Raw genomic sequence first — 15,851 nt, 5'->3', positions numbered from 1 at the left:
CTCCTCTCCTGATACTCCCCGGAAAGCATGCTTTGTCATTTGTACATCATCTTTCTAATACATCAGGCAGATGAGATAAGCTCAAAGTGTTGTCTGAAACATTTTCCTGTGTGCATTACTGCTGGAGCTCATCTGCGGGCAGAGCCTGGCGTGTTAATCGGGGAACCAGGAGCTGCCATCAGCTGCGTGGAAACGTGGCTGTGTTGAATGTTTCTCTGCCCGTGCGTGAATCTGGTGTTCACCTGGTTCACCTCCCTCCCTGAAACCTGGGTCGGATTGCTGGAGCCCATTACGGTACCAGGGAGCCTGGATCTTGGCTTTGCTGAATCAGTACAGAAAATCTCAAGCCTTGGTGTTTAGGAGAGAGGAAAGAAATGCACCATCATCGTTGTTCTTTCCTAGCTATTCTTTCTTTTAAACAAAGGCCCAACGTTTAGAAGCTGTGGGTTTTTCTCCCTCCTCCACCCCAAGATCATCAAGCGTCATTTATTAAGCTTTGCACGTTATTTCCCTGCTGTGCAGGAAAAGCAGCCCCCTGCCAACCTGAGAGAACTGGGAAGTGAAGGCAGCAAGAAACAGGAAGCAAAATCGAGGCGTCTGCTTTCATTTTCTGAGCCGCCGCTGCTGAAGGAAGGGGCCCGAACCCAAACAGGGGCACGAGACGCTCTCCGCAGAGCAGCAAGCGCTCGCTGCTGTCGGGTTTCTTGCACCGCGTCGTGCAGGGCTGGCCGGGAAGCGCCGTTGTTGTGGCGTGACCCTGCCGCCCGCGAGCCCCTGCGAGAGGGAGGCGGCGGGCAGAGCGCCTTGGGAGGCCGCGCGGAGCCTTGCCGGAGTATAAAGTTCCCGCTGTGCTGGCGTTGCAAATCCCTCGGTGGTCTCTGCCTGCGAGAGTTTGCGATCTGACAGCTGTGGGACAAAACGCGCCGGGCGCCTGCTTGCTCCTCGGCTGCTGGTTTCGTGGCTGTGTCCGATTCTCGCGGCGGGGCTGGGAACGGGCAGCACTGGCTCGGCGGGCGGCGCGGGAGCGGGAGCCCTTGCTGCTGCCCCCTTTCCGTTAGCCCTCCCTCCGCAGAAGGGGAGGGAAACGGCCCCGACGCTCTGCCCCGCGGGCGCTGAGACGCGAGCTGCCCTAACGCTTTCAAGCCGCTTTTCAAATTGTGCGGGAAGGAGGGAGGTAAATAATAATGAAAAGCGGACCCGGCTGCTTTCCCCCGCACCGGGCTGCCCGGCCTGGCGGCTCCCCGCGGCCCCCTTCCTTTGCACGAGCTGTCCCGCTCGAACGCCGCGGCTCAGCACGCGGGCTCGGCCCAAAGCCGCCCGCGCCTTGCCTGCCTGCCAGCAGCGCGTCCCCCAAGGACCAGCCTGCCTCCGTCGGGACGGCACACGCCCGTCCCCGGGACTAGGGGTTTTTTTTGATCCTGCATCAGCAGAGGCTCTTTCACAGTAACTAGCTGGTAGGAGGCAGTTCGAACCGCTGCGCCCACCTGCCCAGGACCCCAGGAACACAGGACAAGGCAGGGAAGGTTCAAAAACCTTGTATTACAAAAATAAAAGAGCACATGGCGCGGTGTCACGCGTGAAGCCGCCGTGCCGGGCTCCGGTGCCGAACGTACCGATCGAAGGCAAATGTGAAAAAAACAGCCGCTGTTGAACAGTCGCAGGGCAACATCCGTAAGGCTGAGCGATCCCAGCTGAACTGAGCTGATGTAAACCGAAGACCCTGCCCCGTCGGAGCCGCCGCGAGGCGCGACGGGAGCGGGGAGGGCTGCTCTGCCTCGCAGGCGAGGTTGGAGCCGGCGCTCGGAGCGCCCAGGTCTTCTCCATGGCTGCAGGTGTGAAATTTGGGAATGGGGCTGGGGTCCCATGGGGGAAAGTGCTTCCGCCTGATCTCATCAGGGCAAGAGGCCTGCAGAGAGGGCTTCAGGTTGGGGCTATGTCCCGGTAACCTGGACCCTGTCGTTGGAGCCCGCAGGACCCCTCTGAACACGCTCCAAAAGCCCCGAAGCCTGGGGCCAGGCTCCCTCCCTCCCCTTACTGCCCGCCCATCACCTTTGCTTTACATCAGCTCAGTTTAGCCCCTGGCTCAGCGCTGCTCTGTGCCATCTCTGCGGGGCTCCAGGGCAGGGGTGGCTGGACCCGCTCACGCCGACTTGGTCCCGCTCTCCACTTCCTTGTGCACCCAGAGCTCCTTGTGCTGCTTGCGCCCGAAGCCCTCGTCGTAGTTGCCTTTGCTCTTGAAGAGCTGCTGGAAGTGGGGCTTGCAGTAGAACTCGCCGTGGAGCGCCGCGTAGCTGCCCAGGCTGCGGGGAGGAGCGCGGCGGTTAGCCGGCCGCCGCGGCTGGGCTCGCCGCCGGCCGGGCTGTCTAGCGGGGAGCACGCGAGGCTGCGGGGTGCGGGGAGAGAGGAGGGAGGAGGAGGAGGAGGAGGAGGGCACGTGCAGGGAGCAACTCTTAGCAGAAAGGGCCGACTGCTGCTTGGGACATCAGAGCTGCTGCGAGCACCCTTTGAGATCTGTAAAGGGGGGGTTGCAGGGCCGCTCGGCTTTCGTCGTGCGTGGCACCCAGGAGGGAGCCCTAGATAAGCTCCGCATTGCCGTGGGGCCTCATCGCTGCCCTCGAGGGGACGCAGAAGCGGCACAGCCTCTATTTCGGCACAGCCTCCTGCTAATTGCAGGTTCGGAGGGCAGAGGAGTCGGGGCTGTCCTTCTCCCTTCTGCTTTCCACGCCTGGCCTTTGGGGCAATCTGATGAGAAGAAGTGTTCTTCCGTGCCAGGCACGTTTTAGCTGAGGCTCGGGACCTTTGCTGCTGCGATGGAGGGGCAGGGGGTTTCGCTCCCCCCCGAGAAGAAGGGGCTGCGGTGGCGCCCAGCCGCGTCGCCCCGCGCAGGCAGCCGGCAGCCTCCCCGCGCGGCTCACCTGAGCTTGGTGTGGCAGTGCTTGCAGCAGAAGCAGGCGTTGTGGAAGACGAGTTTATCCGCCACGAGCCGCTCCATGGGGTAGACGGTTTTCTGACAGGCCGTGCACGTCTCCTTCACTTGGGCCTTTAGGCTGAAGGACTGGGCAAGGGGAGACCAAAGGGAGAGAGGTGGTGAGGACGGGGCTGGGAAGGTCCCGCGCCCTCTTCCCCAGCACGCGGGCTGCGATCTGCTGCAGTGCTGGTTAGCACGGAGCAGCCCCATCTCCCCTCGCCCTCCCGGTACCAGGGTCCTGAGACCGGGCTGGGGCGGTGCTTGGCCTTGGCCTGCTCTCCTCCCCCCCTCGCTGCGAGTTAGTAGGATGCCGGAGTCGCAGGTACCTTGGAGCGCTGCACCGTGCTCCCTCCCGAGTTGTTCTTTGCCTCCTAAGGAGGGAAGAAGAGAAATCAAAGTGAGAGTCAGGACTGACCTGCTGCAACCTCTGAGCTGCTGAAGCAGCAGAGGATTTGTACCGGCAGCTAAAGCAGGACCGCGGGGCGCAGCAGCAGCAGCAGCAGCGTTTGCTGGCTGACGCCTGCACCAGGGGCAGTCTCTGCTGTCACCTGCCCCCAGGCCGTGAGCTCGGTCGGTCGGGTCCTGGCATGCACGCTACTGCCTGCACAGTGGTGCTTTCCCCAAAGAGATCAGGAGGAAAAAGAGGAAAACAGAAAAAGAAGAAATGTCATTTACGTTTTGCGGAGAGGGGACTCGGCACCAGGAGCTTGGGGGACTTGCCTGGGGGACAGAGCAGCCAGTTCTCTCTCATGCAGCACCGGTCCCTGAAGCCTCTGTGTCAGATATTTGCAGCCCATCCCAGCTTTGCTTCCTCCACGGCCAGGAGCAGCAGATACTCTGGCTGCTCTCTCTCGTGGAGGCAGCACGCGAGCTCAGATCCGTGGGGGGGGGGGGGGGACTTGGCAGCCCCAAGGTCGCGTGTCTGCAGGGCTGGCGTTAGCCCACAGCAGTAACAGCAAAGAGGAGTGAGCTAGCCCAAGCATCCCGGGTTCAATATCCCTCGGGACAGCACTGGCCAGCTCAGCTCGAGCCATGCCCCAGATTGCCCGTGGCCAGTAGCGAGCCGGCACGAGGCTTTGCAGAGCTGCTGCAGCGCAAGCCCCTGGCAAACCCCGCGGGCGATCTGCACGGCCAAACCTTCACGCGTGCGGCCTTGCGACGCTCTGTATTAACAGCAGCTCTTCTCCGGTACGAGACTAGGGTCTTGCTCCTGCTGGCTAACAACCTTCCCCCTAATCGCCTCTGTACCCTAGGGCTGGAGAGGGATAACTAACCCTGCTGTTGCTGGAGGTGCCCCTAGCGTTATTCCCAGTATGAGCTGGGGGCTTTGCCTGCTGTCAGAGTGCTAAACTGTCCCCTCTTCTCCGAGGGCAAAGCTGGGGCGCTGCAGTCCACCCCGGCGCACGCTGTGCTGGTCGCCCCCACCGGATGTTTTGCTTTTTTCCTGCACTAGCCTTGCTAGCCGCCAGTCACGCTCCTGCAGCAGCGCAGGAAACGCCTGCCTGCGCCGTAAGCGAGATCGAAAAGCTGTCGCGAGTCCCTGCGGGCTGCGTGCGGTGGGGAGGGCGGCAGGGCACAGCTGGCTGCAGCCCGGCTCCATCGCTTTCAGCAGCTCGGCGGGGGCACAGGTTCCTGAGTCCCTACGGCCAAGGGGGGGAGGCAGAGAGGTCCGTGTACCGAGATGCCTTTGCCCCTGGCGTCTCGGAGCTGGGTCTCTCGGCGCGTGCCGGCAGCGGCCCTGGGCGGGGGGGTTGTGGGGCTCCGTCGTGCGCAGCCCCCTTGGTGCGTGGGTGCACGGCGTCGCAGCCGTAGCCGCTCCCCCCACCCCAAGATCAGCCTCTCCTCCCGCTGCCGGGGTAAACAAGCTTTTAGCAAGTGTGGGACAACCAGGGCTGCTTTGCAGCAAACCGGGACGCCCAACGCGGGGGCAGCCGGACCCCAGACACCTCCCTGCTGCCTCCTCGTCCTGCCTGCCGCTGCCCGTTCAGCTCTGCTTGGCCAGGACTGCCCCGTCTCTCTGCCCCACAGTGGTCCTCCATCCCCGTTCCTCCCGCTCTTTCCTTCCCCATCATTTCTCCTTGGTATTTTTGGAAACAGTATGTCTAAGAGAGACACAGGAAACTCTCACTTCACCAACTGCCTCCTCCGACGTTTCCCAGCTGCTCGCATTGACTGAGGTCAGGGATGCGATTTTCTTCTCACTCCCCCTAGCACAAGGCCGGAGGAGTAAGCCAAAGTCAACAGAGGGACCTGGGCAGAAGGGAGCCTCAGGCCCCGTAAAACCAGTTGCATCCCTCAGCCCTGGTGAAGCAGCTGCTGGTGCTCTCCTGGGGTTGGGGCTTAACCCAGCCAAGCAGAGCTAAGGAAAATGCTGCCGCTTTGAAGCTGTAGCACATCCGTTCCCAAGGCTACAGGCAATCCACCGTCGCTCGTCGCTTCTTGGCAGCCTCCTGGCTCCGATCAGGCACACTATCTATTTCATATCTGATATATCCTCCCTCGGGGAAGGGCCACATCCTGTCCCAGCAGGCGATGTTCTTGAGCCTTTTTGTTTTTCCATCTCCAATCACTCCGATCCTCAGCAACTCGCATGCTCTCAATTGTGATCACAGAAAGCCATGGAAACACAAACAAACAGAGAGCAACTCGAGACAGGAGCGGGGCGAGCAGCTCTGCACGGGGCGGCCCAGAGCCTGGCCGCTGCGTTTGCAATGGGCTCGGCGAACAGCACCTTCTGCCGGCGCGCCCCGTCCCCGGTTTTGTTTGGGTAGCGCTAACTGTGCGCTGATCACCCCAAAATGCCGAGTCCCCGGCAAACGCCCTTCAGCCCTGCAAACAAACCACAGAGGAAGCTGCTACGTACGTGAGCTGGGGGCGTGCTGGGGGGTCCCTTGGCCTGGAACATGGTTCCTTCTCCTCCTCCTTCCAGTTAATCCCGCGGCTGGTGTTCGCAGGGCAGCGTTCCCCGAGGAGGTGTCCCAGACAGGCCTCTCGCGACACCTGGAAAGGAAACGTCCGCAGGAGCGTGGCTGGTTAGCGGCCCCGGAGCCGGCACGTGACACCGACGCGTCGGTGGGCTCGGTGGGTTAGCGTGGGATTTTGTGAGGAACCCAGGACAGGTCTCAGCACAGTTTTGATGCAGCACAAAACAACAACAGTAACAAAATTAAAAAAAAAAAAAAAAACAGCGTTACAAACCACCCCGAATGGTAACAACTAGATGAAAAGACACTGATGGATCCTCAGGGGTTTTTCCCCATGGCGCCTTACCCTCAAAACACCCATAAAAGGTCAGGTTTGCTGAGCCCTGTTTTGCACATGCAAAGCAGGGATGTGGAGCGGAGCGAGCGATGCGGCAGGAGGCTGCGGCCGAGCCGGGCACCCCGCACCCACGGCCTCGGCCCCGCCGCCCCGCGCTGTGCCGTGCTACGGGGCTGCGCGATGACGGGAACAAGCGCCGGGGGACGGCAAACCCGCCCCGTGCTGCTGGGGCTGCTTTCCTCTCCTCTCCAAACCTGTTGTCTCGTACTGTGCCCCCAGAAGCTTCCCTGCTGCCCAAGGCTCACGTGGACCCCAGATGGGAGGAGATGAGCCTGGATGGAGGGCTCGGGGCAGGAACTGGGTGCAGAGCTCACGGGAGGCAGCTTGGCCGTGATAAGGTCGTAGTGACGTTTGCAAACATCTGGGTTTTGGGGGCTCTTTGGCCGCCTATAAAGTCCAGCTCCCAACAGCTCAAGTCAGGCTTGAGTTGTACCAAGCTGAGCACCCAAAACTAGTGCCCGCATTTCAAAGTGCAAAGACAACACGGGCTTTGCTCGAGGCCGTGAGCAGTGGTGGGGGAAGCTGGATGGCCTTCATCACACCCCAGCGCACAGCAAACCTTTCCCAGCCTCATCTGAGAACCTGACTCCGATTTTGCCGACATCATTTCCCGTCTCCGCTGCGGTTTGCTTGTTATTTCCTGCACCGCGGAGTGGAGCGGGCGGCAGTTCACGCGGGCGGCTGCCGCTCTGGGTCCACACGGTGCCCAGAGCGTGGTGCAGACCCAGAGGGGAGCCTGAGGAGCCCAGAAGATCCCTCTGGCCCATGCCTCCAACATGTCCCTAGCGCAGATGCAGAACCCTTGGCCTCTTCACCTGCCTCTCCCCTTTTCCCTCAAACATCTCTCCCCCTGCGGCTTCCCTTCCTCTTCCAACTCAATCCTCCTCCTCCTACTGCCACCTTCTCTCCCTCAGCTTCCTCATCCCTCCTTCATCCCCCTCTTCCCTGTGTGCACACGCTGCCCACATGGCTCCCTGGCCCTTTCCACCTGCAATTTGTTCCTCAGCCTCTTGCAGCCTCCCTCCTTGACCTCTTCCCCATCATCCTGCCCCATGGACCGGTGTTCTGCATCCAACCCTGTCCTCCCGATCTCCTTCCTCCAAACAGCCCTTGGCCCTGCTCTCCCTGCCCACCCTCGCTGGCCTCCGTCCCTCTGCGCCTCGGTGCACGTACCCCGCTTGCGTCCCCGTGCTCACGCTCTCCCGGCCTTCGTTGCAATCGAGAGAGGCCCCCTTGGTGTAGCTGCCCTAAAGGACAGGGCTTGAAGTTGCTAAATATCCTTCCTGCCAAAGGACAGGAGGCAGGAGTAGAAACCTCAGAGGGGAAGGGTGTGTTAAAGCGATAAGAGAAATAGAAGTTAGAAACTGCAGGGGAGTTTTAGGAGGCTCCCAGCTGCTCTCGCCGCTCTTTCAAGGGGGCATCAGTCGACACAGGAGGGGATTTGGGCCCAAGGCCTTTGACGCTAACAGCAGCCCTCCATGCCCAGGGTGACTGCAGCGGCGCAGGCTTTGCTTCGGGATGTATCTGGCCATTGCCGTGTGATTGCTAGAGGAACCCTCCTGCGGCACGCAGGAGAGGCTCGGTGCTTTTCCTGAGGAGCATGGGGGGCATCTGGGGCAAAGCATGAAAGCAAAGTCCGAGTCTCTGCAGTGGAGGCTGGCACTCTGAGCCAGGCTTCTCCAAACCTCTGCTCGCTAAGCCTCTTAGCTGCCACCGCCACCCCCTGGAAGCACAGGACCAAGGCCTGCCCACTGCTCATCACAGTTTCCAGCATCTGGCGCAGGGCAGGGTGAGAGCCCCTTCGCCCTGCCAGTGCTACAGCCCCCGCTCTTCTGCCCCTTCCAGGAGCACTCGGGGACCTGCGGACAAAATAACCCTTCTTCCAAGGGATTGTGCCCTCTTCCCAGGTGGATGGAGCAGCCTCCGATGGCAGCACCGGTGGCCACACTGCAGCAGGCACAGAGGTGGTCTTGGCGTGATCCAGAGTCACGGCCAGCTGCAGGGCACCGGAGCCACAGGACACGCCAGGCGCCCAAGCTGCCAGCCAGGCAGAGGAACATCTGCCTGCCAAGAGCTCTGCCGCTGGCAGCCGCGGGCCCTGCTCCGAAAGCTTTTTCGGTGAAATCTCAACCTAGTGTTCAACCCAGGAGCTTGGGGCTGGAGCTCGTCCAGCAGCCGCAGGGGAGGTGTGCCTTGCGCCACGTGAGGGTGGCCAGAGAAGAGCTAGTCCCTGCCTTTTAGCACTGAAGAAGGAGCTCTACAGGGTTCAGGAGTGCAGCTTTGCCCCAGAAGCCGCTCGGTTGCAGAGATTTTGCCTGGCAGCTTTTCCCAGGTGCCCCTCAGCTTCCTGCCTGGCCTCAGGAGCAGATGTTAGATGTCCCCGGTCCCGGAGCTGTCCTTGCTGGCTAACAGCCTCTCCAAATGCTGAAGGGCTTCCGGTACGGGAAAGCAACGGGACCGCGAAGGGCGAGAGGCCCCTCTCCACCATATGGTTCCCATTAGGAGCCCTGTGAAGTGTATGTTAACTGCTGGGATCCCTGCGCCTTCGCAAGAGGCTTTCCCAAAGGCAGAGCGCCGGACGAGGGAGCTGGGCCCCTTCCCTCTCCATCCCGTCCAACAGGGACCCGCAAGGGCATCGGGTATCGCCGGCAGCACGGCGGGGCGCAGGCAGGGGCTCAGCACCTCCGTGGAGAGGCTGTCAGGCCTCTCCCCAAGGAAGACGTGGGCTAAGCCAGCTCCTCTGGGGACCATTGTCCCCAAGAATGTGTCCCCAAGTACAGGACTAGTGCACCCGACACACCTGGGCCAACTGCTGAGCCCCCAGCTCCATTGCCCACTCAGCCCGTGGCCCCTCTTGATGGGCTTGTCGCCAGGGCTGCTTGGGGAGGAGGAGAAGAGGAGCTGGAGAAGCCTTTCTCCTTGAAGCTGGGAATCACAACGCGTTGCACAGCTGGCCCCTGTTTCTGCAGCCTGGGGGCCTCAAAGCTCCTCTACACCATGAAACAACTCATGGTGCAGAGGCAGAGTGGAAGGGCCGGCACCAAGCCCAGGCGCAGTACGGCCAGGGAAGGCTCACGGCAAGCCCGGGGGTGCTTTGGCTTCTCAAGCACGAGGAGGCACACAGCAGCGCAGCTTGGGGGGGACGGCGCCGCGAGCCTGATAGCCACAGCTCCAGCATCAACCATGGAGGACCTGATTTCACCTTCAGCTCTTGGCTCTGCCACAGTCTCCTTGTGTAACCTCAAGCCACCCACTCAACCCCACAGGTATTTGGGACCCATGCTGGGCTCCTGCTGGCTTGATGCAAGAGGAAGGACTCCGTGGCGGACCATCCCGGCCTGTTCCGCAGACACCACTATGCAGCCACTGGGTTTTTGGAGAAACAGCCACACAATACCGACCTGCCGCTGCCTTCGCCCCCCACAGCGCGGCACCAGCCCACCCCACTAATCCGTTTTCCAGCCACATCCTGTGCCCAGGCCGCCTCTTGAAAGGCTGCCAGTGGGCAGGAACTCTGCAACGTCAACGCTGCGGGATGCGGACAAGGAAGAGTTGTGGGGAGGAACAGGGCTGCCTTTGTCGGGATGATGATGGAGGACCCGCACGAGCAAGGATGAGCCCGACGGGCGCCCCTGTCCACCCACTCGGCTCTCCCACCTTCGGCCCTGCCGCGGCTCTTCCTCCCTTGTGGAGGATACACACAGCAATGGGAGGACGAGGGGCACCATGCTGGTCCCCGGCATCTGCCCAACAGCGAGGGGGCAGATGGCACAGGGGGATACTGCTGAGGTTCATCTGTTTTCCAGAAGTAGAAAGCAAAGCACAGAGCAGCCCATTCCTGAGCCCAGGGCAGTGTTTTATGTCATCCATTAAAAGTCACAGTCTTAAGCAGGCCCCTGCTCCCTGGGATCTCCTACCTTGCTAGGAGCTCTGATGCAGCTGATAAATGCAACAGAAAGCCTGCTGGGAGGATGAGAAGAGCCCATTTTCCAGAAGGTCCTGGGAGCTAGCCCAGCTGGCAAGTGGTATGGGCATTGCCCAGGCATTGGTGGGCATGGAGCAAGCTCCAGCGCAGTGGAGGAACTGGCACCGGCAAGAGCACGACGAGCAACAGTGCTGGTCCAGCCCAGATGGCTGAGCCTGGAGAGGGACTGGTGCCCCATGCATGGACCATGAGGGACCTCTTTGGCAGGACTTCTGGAGAGCATGGGCTCTGCACAAACATGAGCCAGACCCAGAAGGAGAAAAAGTGCCTTTTTGGCAAAACAGGCTAGAGAAAGAATGTCTGATACTTTCCTGGTAGAACAGGGGATGGGGAAGCTGGCAATACGAGGCAGCTCATGAAGAGGAACGATTGCAGGCACTGCAGTTCTGCCCATGCCACCAGCTGGCTGTACAAAGTGCTGAGCTGTGGCTGTCACTTGTGGCGGCACTGGGAAAAGCCCTGCTTGACCAGTGGTAAGGAGACGAGTTTACTAACCTCAAGGAAAGGAAGGACTTGGAGCAAATGGGGTGCTGCAGCTCTATTTCAGCTGTTTCTCCACCAGCTCATGGTGTCCATGAACTTCTGCTGGAGTAGCCACCAGCTGATGTTTACTAAACTAACACTGATGAAGAGAAATAGAAGGAGCTGAGTTGCATTGATCTGGTGAAGAGGAGGCTTGGGCTTGTCTGAAAACAGCCTACGCCTTCCTGAAGGGGAGTTGCGAAGGCAGAGACAATTCGCCTCAGTAGTGCTGCCAGATGATACAGCAAGCAGCAATGGCCAAAAGGGGCAGGTTGGGAGGTTCAGGTTGGACATTAGGAAAAACTGCTTTACTAGGAGCACGACATGGAAGCTCTGCAGGACTGTGCTAATATGTGCTAAGCAGCAAATAGCAGGCAGTGCTCCTTCCTTCCCCTTTTCGGTTTCTCCTCAGTCTCTTCCGTAAATATCTCCTGTCCCACCTTGATACCTCGCTTCTAATCTCCTACCTGAATGTTCTTTCTCAGGCTGTGTCCTGTCACCTCTGCCAGCAATCCCAGATGCTCTTTCTTCTTCAGCGCCCTCCACTTGCTGAGCTCCCCCCAGGCTACAGGAGCTTCTCGTTACACCTCCCCAAGCACCTGGCTTGACATAACTCTACTTCAGCTATTTCTACGACTCCTGTCTCACCATGTTCCCGTTTGCTGCTCTGGTTTTTCTCACTGTTGGCAGATCTCCTAACCTGCACAGCTCCCTGTGTCCTGCCAGTGCTTCTCCATCCCAGCCGGGAGCTAAAGGGATGGAGATCGGTCCCCACATCTCTCCCTAGGGAAGAATCCATGTCCTCTTCCTCCTGCTCCTTCCAATTTGTGTACAATTCACCTGCACCTTAAATAATCGTTCCCTTGGGGCACCGTATCAAGTCCTTAAGGCTCTGTAGGCCCTGCTGTCTCAGAGTCGGTTATCCTACCCAAGGAGGATACGGAGCCGACCCGACGTGATCTGTAATAAAACCATGCTGCGTTTTATTCCGCTTCCCAGCCCTATGTCTTTAGTTTCCCTTCCAAACCTGTTCTAGAAACTCACCTTTTATTGTGCTCGAATACAATAAAAGCGACCTGTTATTGTGTATAGTTTCTCCCTTTCCCCGAACACAACCTGTAAGCCTGAAGTTGGCTAATCTCCTCCAGTGCGATATCACCTGTAAAATACCAGATTTGGAATTGCAGTTTCCTAGTCTATAGTTTGAGCGAAGCCCTGCCGGCCGCAGCCTCCGCCTCCATCTTCCCAGCTAGGGCCCCAGATGTCGTGCAAGCCACGCTGCTCTGCTAGGGCCTGGGGTTTCGGCGGAGCAAAGAGGAAAAGCAAACCTCGGAGAGGCTCCGCGCTGCGCTGCCGGGGCTCCTCCGGGGTTGTCGAGGCTCCTTGCGCCTGAAAAGCCATGCGCTGGCCGTACGGAGGAGATTACGGGCGCACCAGAGGGGTGCAAAAACGTATCTAAAGTGTGTTTAATAACGATTGCAATAATCCCGTCGCTCGGATTTAGTGTTTTCCAACCCAGAGCTTTACTAACAGTTAGGTAAAAGCTCTGCAACACCCCAGATGGCAGATAAAAATGACTTACAGGGAAGTGAAAGGCAGACAGCTCCGGGGGGACGCGGCAGCTGCCGAACAATGGCCAGCAGCACCGCAAAGGCTGGGGAAGGGCGAGAAGGAAAAGAAAAATCCCACCTCCAGCTGGGGCTGCGGGGGGTATTTGTGGGCTCGCCGTGCCGACTCGCCGAAGGAAACCAGAAGAGGCCCTCCCTTCCCGAATGAGAAGTCTTGTGGGATTTTTGTTGACCAAAAAAAAAAAGGTCAGGAGGCTAGCGTTAAGCTAGAGAAACAGAAGATGCATCCAGTCACTTCGCACCCCTCGTGCTGAGCTGGCCTGAGAGGCTGGTTCGGACACGGCCCCTTGCTTCTTGCAGGGCTCCCGTTCAAATAGGATGCTAATACCAGAATTATTTTGCAATCTTGCATTAATACCGTTGCAAGCGTGTGCTGCTTCTTGCCTTAAATATACGACAGCTCAGCTGGGGTGCCAGATGCCTTCCCCGAGAGAGCCCTGGCGCGACGTCTCCGATGGACAAAGCCATCCGAGCCAGCCGAGGCGCGATCGGGGCCGCCGCCTTGGCTCCTCCGGCCAAAGCTGGGGCCCGCCCGGCAGAAATCCGGTGGCGAACTGATCAAAACCGTGACCTACAAGGTAGCTTAGCTGCTCTCAAACGATCCGGTGGGATTAGACAGATCAGACCGGCTCAAAACCTAGCGGTCGCGGCCCGGGAGCGGGATGCAGCAGCCCTCGGGCTGATTCCCGGCTCCGCGCCTTATTTTCGCGCCACGGTGGCCAGGTCGCTCCGTTTTCGCGCGCGCTGCCCGTTCCCTCCGTCTCCTCCCCGCCCCGAGGCGAGCGGAGCTGCTCGCCTTCGCGAAGCCCTGGGGGGTCCCCGGCTGCGCGGGGCTGCGCCGGAGCTCGGGGCGCTTGGGGTGGTGGTAAAGCTTGCAGCCGTGCAACAGCCCCCCCCCCCCCCAGGGAAGCGACGAAAGACCCGTCGCCGCGAGGGTTGAAAGCCAGGCCGGAGGAGACACCGGGCAACGCGCCGCGGAGAACCGCCCCGCGTCGGCGGAGGGGGCTGAGCGACTCGGGGGGGGTCTAACAGGTTTTCTTCCGTCTCTGCTTCGGCGCCGTAAAATGGATCTGTCCAGCCGCTCTCGGGCGGGCGGGCGCGACAAAGAGGGAGCTCGCCGCCCGGGCCGAGCCCCCGAAACGCCGCCGCTCCCCGCTCGCTCCGGCTCCCGGCCCGCGCGGGGGGCTCGGGCGGCAGCCCCCCACCGCCCGCACACTCCCCCCCCCCCCCCAAAACCGCTGCCCGCGGCCGCCCCGGCCAAGCCCCCCACCACCACCCAGCAAAACTTCCAGACGCGGCTCCCGCCCGCGGCTCCGACCTGCCCCCGGGGACGGGTGCGTGGAGCGGGGGGGACGAAATTCCCATCCCGCGGCCGGCAGCGCTGCTTCCCGCGGCTCCCTCCCTCCGCCTTCGCGTTCCTCCCTCCTCCCCATCCCCGCGGCTCCCTCCTGCCCTTTCCCTCCCTTCCCCTCCCCAACCCCCGGCGGGGGGGGGGGGGTGGGGCAGAGCCGGCGGCGGATCCCGGCGTGTCCCCCCCCAGCTCCGTCCCCAGGCGCGAACCATCGCTCCCCGCGAGCCGAGGCTCACCGCACGCCGGGGCTGCGCGCCGCAACGCCGCGCCGGACGGCTTCCCCCCCCCCGCAGGGAAAACGCCGGGCCGTGTGTCCGTCCGTCCGTCCGTCCGTCCGCCCGTGGCTGCCGGGCTCTGGAGGCGGCGGCGGAGGCCGAGGCAGCGGCGGAGGCCGAGGCTCGGGGAGCCGGAGCCGTTTCCTGCCAGCTCCCCCGGCCTCCTCGCAGCCCTTTTATCGGCGGGCTGCCGCGGTGATTGGCTCGCCGCTGCGTGCCGGCTTCGAGCCGCGCTCGCCTTTGTGCGCGGCCAGCCCCTAACCCCGGCCCTCGCCGAGCCCCCCTGCCGCCGCCGGCCTCCCCTCGCCACCCCCCGGGCACCGAGCCAGGGGGGCTTCACCCCCAGGACAGGGGGCCGGGGGGCTTCCCGCCGCTCGGCGCTGCCCCGCGGGATCCCGGCCCGTCCTGGAGCATCCTTCCCTCCGCACGCTTCCCGCCCCGGCTTCAGAAAAACGGTTGCCCCCCGGCAAGGCAGAGCCCTGCACCGTCTCCCCCGGCAAGGCAGAGCCCGGTGCCCTGAGCTGCTCGGGGAGGCGGGGGCAAAACGGAGCCGTGACGAGGCCGGGATTCGGGGTTTATTCCGAGCGCTGGTGCACGAGGCAGGCCGGGTGCGGGTCCCCACCGGGCGATCGAAGGCATCGTCGCGTCCGGACGGAGCCGCGTCGCTGCTGCAGTGCGGGGTGGAGAGGGCGGCGGGTTCAGCGAGTGGGAATTTCCCCAAGAAACCAGCCAAAAAAGACACCAGGAAAGAGCCAGAGTTAAAACCCAGAGGGAACTCGGAGGCAGCTTGGGCCAAGGCTGAGCCCAGGAAGAAGGGATGGCTGCGAGCAGAGAAAGGAAAGGAAAGGAGAGAGGTGCTGCCGGAAAGAGCCCGACCCGGGCTCGGAACAGGCCGCGAGCCCGGCCCCGGCACCGGCTGCCCGCCGACGCACGAATGGCTCCGCAGCGGCCCCGCGTTTCTGCAGACGCCCCCGGGGCGCGCCGGAGCCGCCGGAGCAGCCACGGCCGCTGCTCGGTGCGGACAGAGCCGCTGGCAGCCCGGGAAACCGGGTCGAGCACCCCGCAAAGGCAGGTGAGCCTTGCCTATCATCCCCAGCGCAAAAAAAAAAAAAAAAAAAAAAAAAATACACGATTAAGGAATTTACAGCAGTGCTTATTGGCCAAGGAGACAGCGGTGATGCCGTTTATCACCGCTGCTGCTCTGCATCGCCCAGATCGCACGCGCCGGACAGGCCCGCTGCCACCGAGAGCAAATGCAAGAGGAATTGGACTCGGCAGTAGAATCGGCTGTCGCCGAGCAGATCCAGCCCCAGCGGCACGGCTGAGCACACGTATCAGGCCGCGCGAGGCTGGCAGGCTGCAAAAGCCCGTGTCCATCTGGGCGCACGGAGGAGAGGGCGGCGTGCCAGAAACGCCCAGCGAGCGAGGAAAGGTCCCACGCTTATGCACACGCACACGTGCATGTGCACACGCACACGCATTCACGTGCACACGCACACATACGCACGCACATACGCCTGCATATGCACATACACAAGCATGTGCGCACACATGTACACCCACGCGTACACACACGTATGCACACGCGTATGTGCACACACGCGCCCACACGCAGAGGACATGCAGACGCGCCCAGGCACACGCAAGCGCGCACACGCATGCGTGAACGTGGACACACAGACACGCCTGCCCACGCAGAGGCACGCGTGCCCACGCACGCCCTCGCACGCGTGCCCACACGGACACGCTCGCTGCCGACGCCGGCAGCTGCGACGGAGCCGGGGCTCAGGCGCGGGGCGGC

The 15,851-nt window shown here is 61.7% G+C and overlaps 1 protein-coding gene across 4 annotated transcripts; it reads right to left on the bottom strand.

The window, feature by feature from the left end:
* Positions 1-1,519: 1,519 nt before the first annotated feature.
* LIMD2 (LIM domain containing 2) lies at positions 1,520-14,177 on the bottom strand. Of its 4 annotated transcripts, none has more exons than XM_062595515.1 (6): positions 14,012-14,177; positions 5,832-5,968; positions 3,295-3,339; positions 2,916-3,055; positions 2,050-2,300; positions 1,520-1,906 (listed from the first exon to the last, which is right to left on the bottom strand). In XM_062595515.1, the coding sequence occupies exons 2-5, from the start codon at positions 5,871-5,873 to the stop codon at positions 2,141-2,143; spliced, it is 387 nt and encodes a 128-aa protein (XP_062451499.1). In that variant the 5' UTR covers positions 5,874-5,968; positions 14,012-14,177; the 3' UTR covers positions 1,520-1,906; positions 2,050-2,140. The 4 variants fall into 4 exon arrangements, with proteins under 4 accessions (XP_062451499.1, XP_062451500.1, XP_062451501.1 ...); XM_062595516.1 differs by having other exon boundaries at positions 1,520-1,826; XM_062595517.1 differs by lacking the exon at positions 14,012-14,177 and adding an exon at positions 13,743-13,832.
* Positions 14,178-15,851: the final 1,674 nt, after the last annotated feature.

The sequence above is a fragment of the Rhea pennata genome, chromosome 26, assembly GCF_028389875.1.
Source record: "Rhea pennata isolate bPtePen1 chromosome 26, bPtePen1.pri, whole genome shotgun sequence".
Classification (NCBI taxonomy): domain Eukaryota; kingdom Metazoa; phylum Chordata; class Aves; order Rheiformes; family Rheidae; genus Rhea; species Rhea pennata.
The sequence above is the reverse complement of the archived record's forward strand: the minus strand, read 5'-3'. Positions and strand labels throughout refer to the sequence as shown.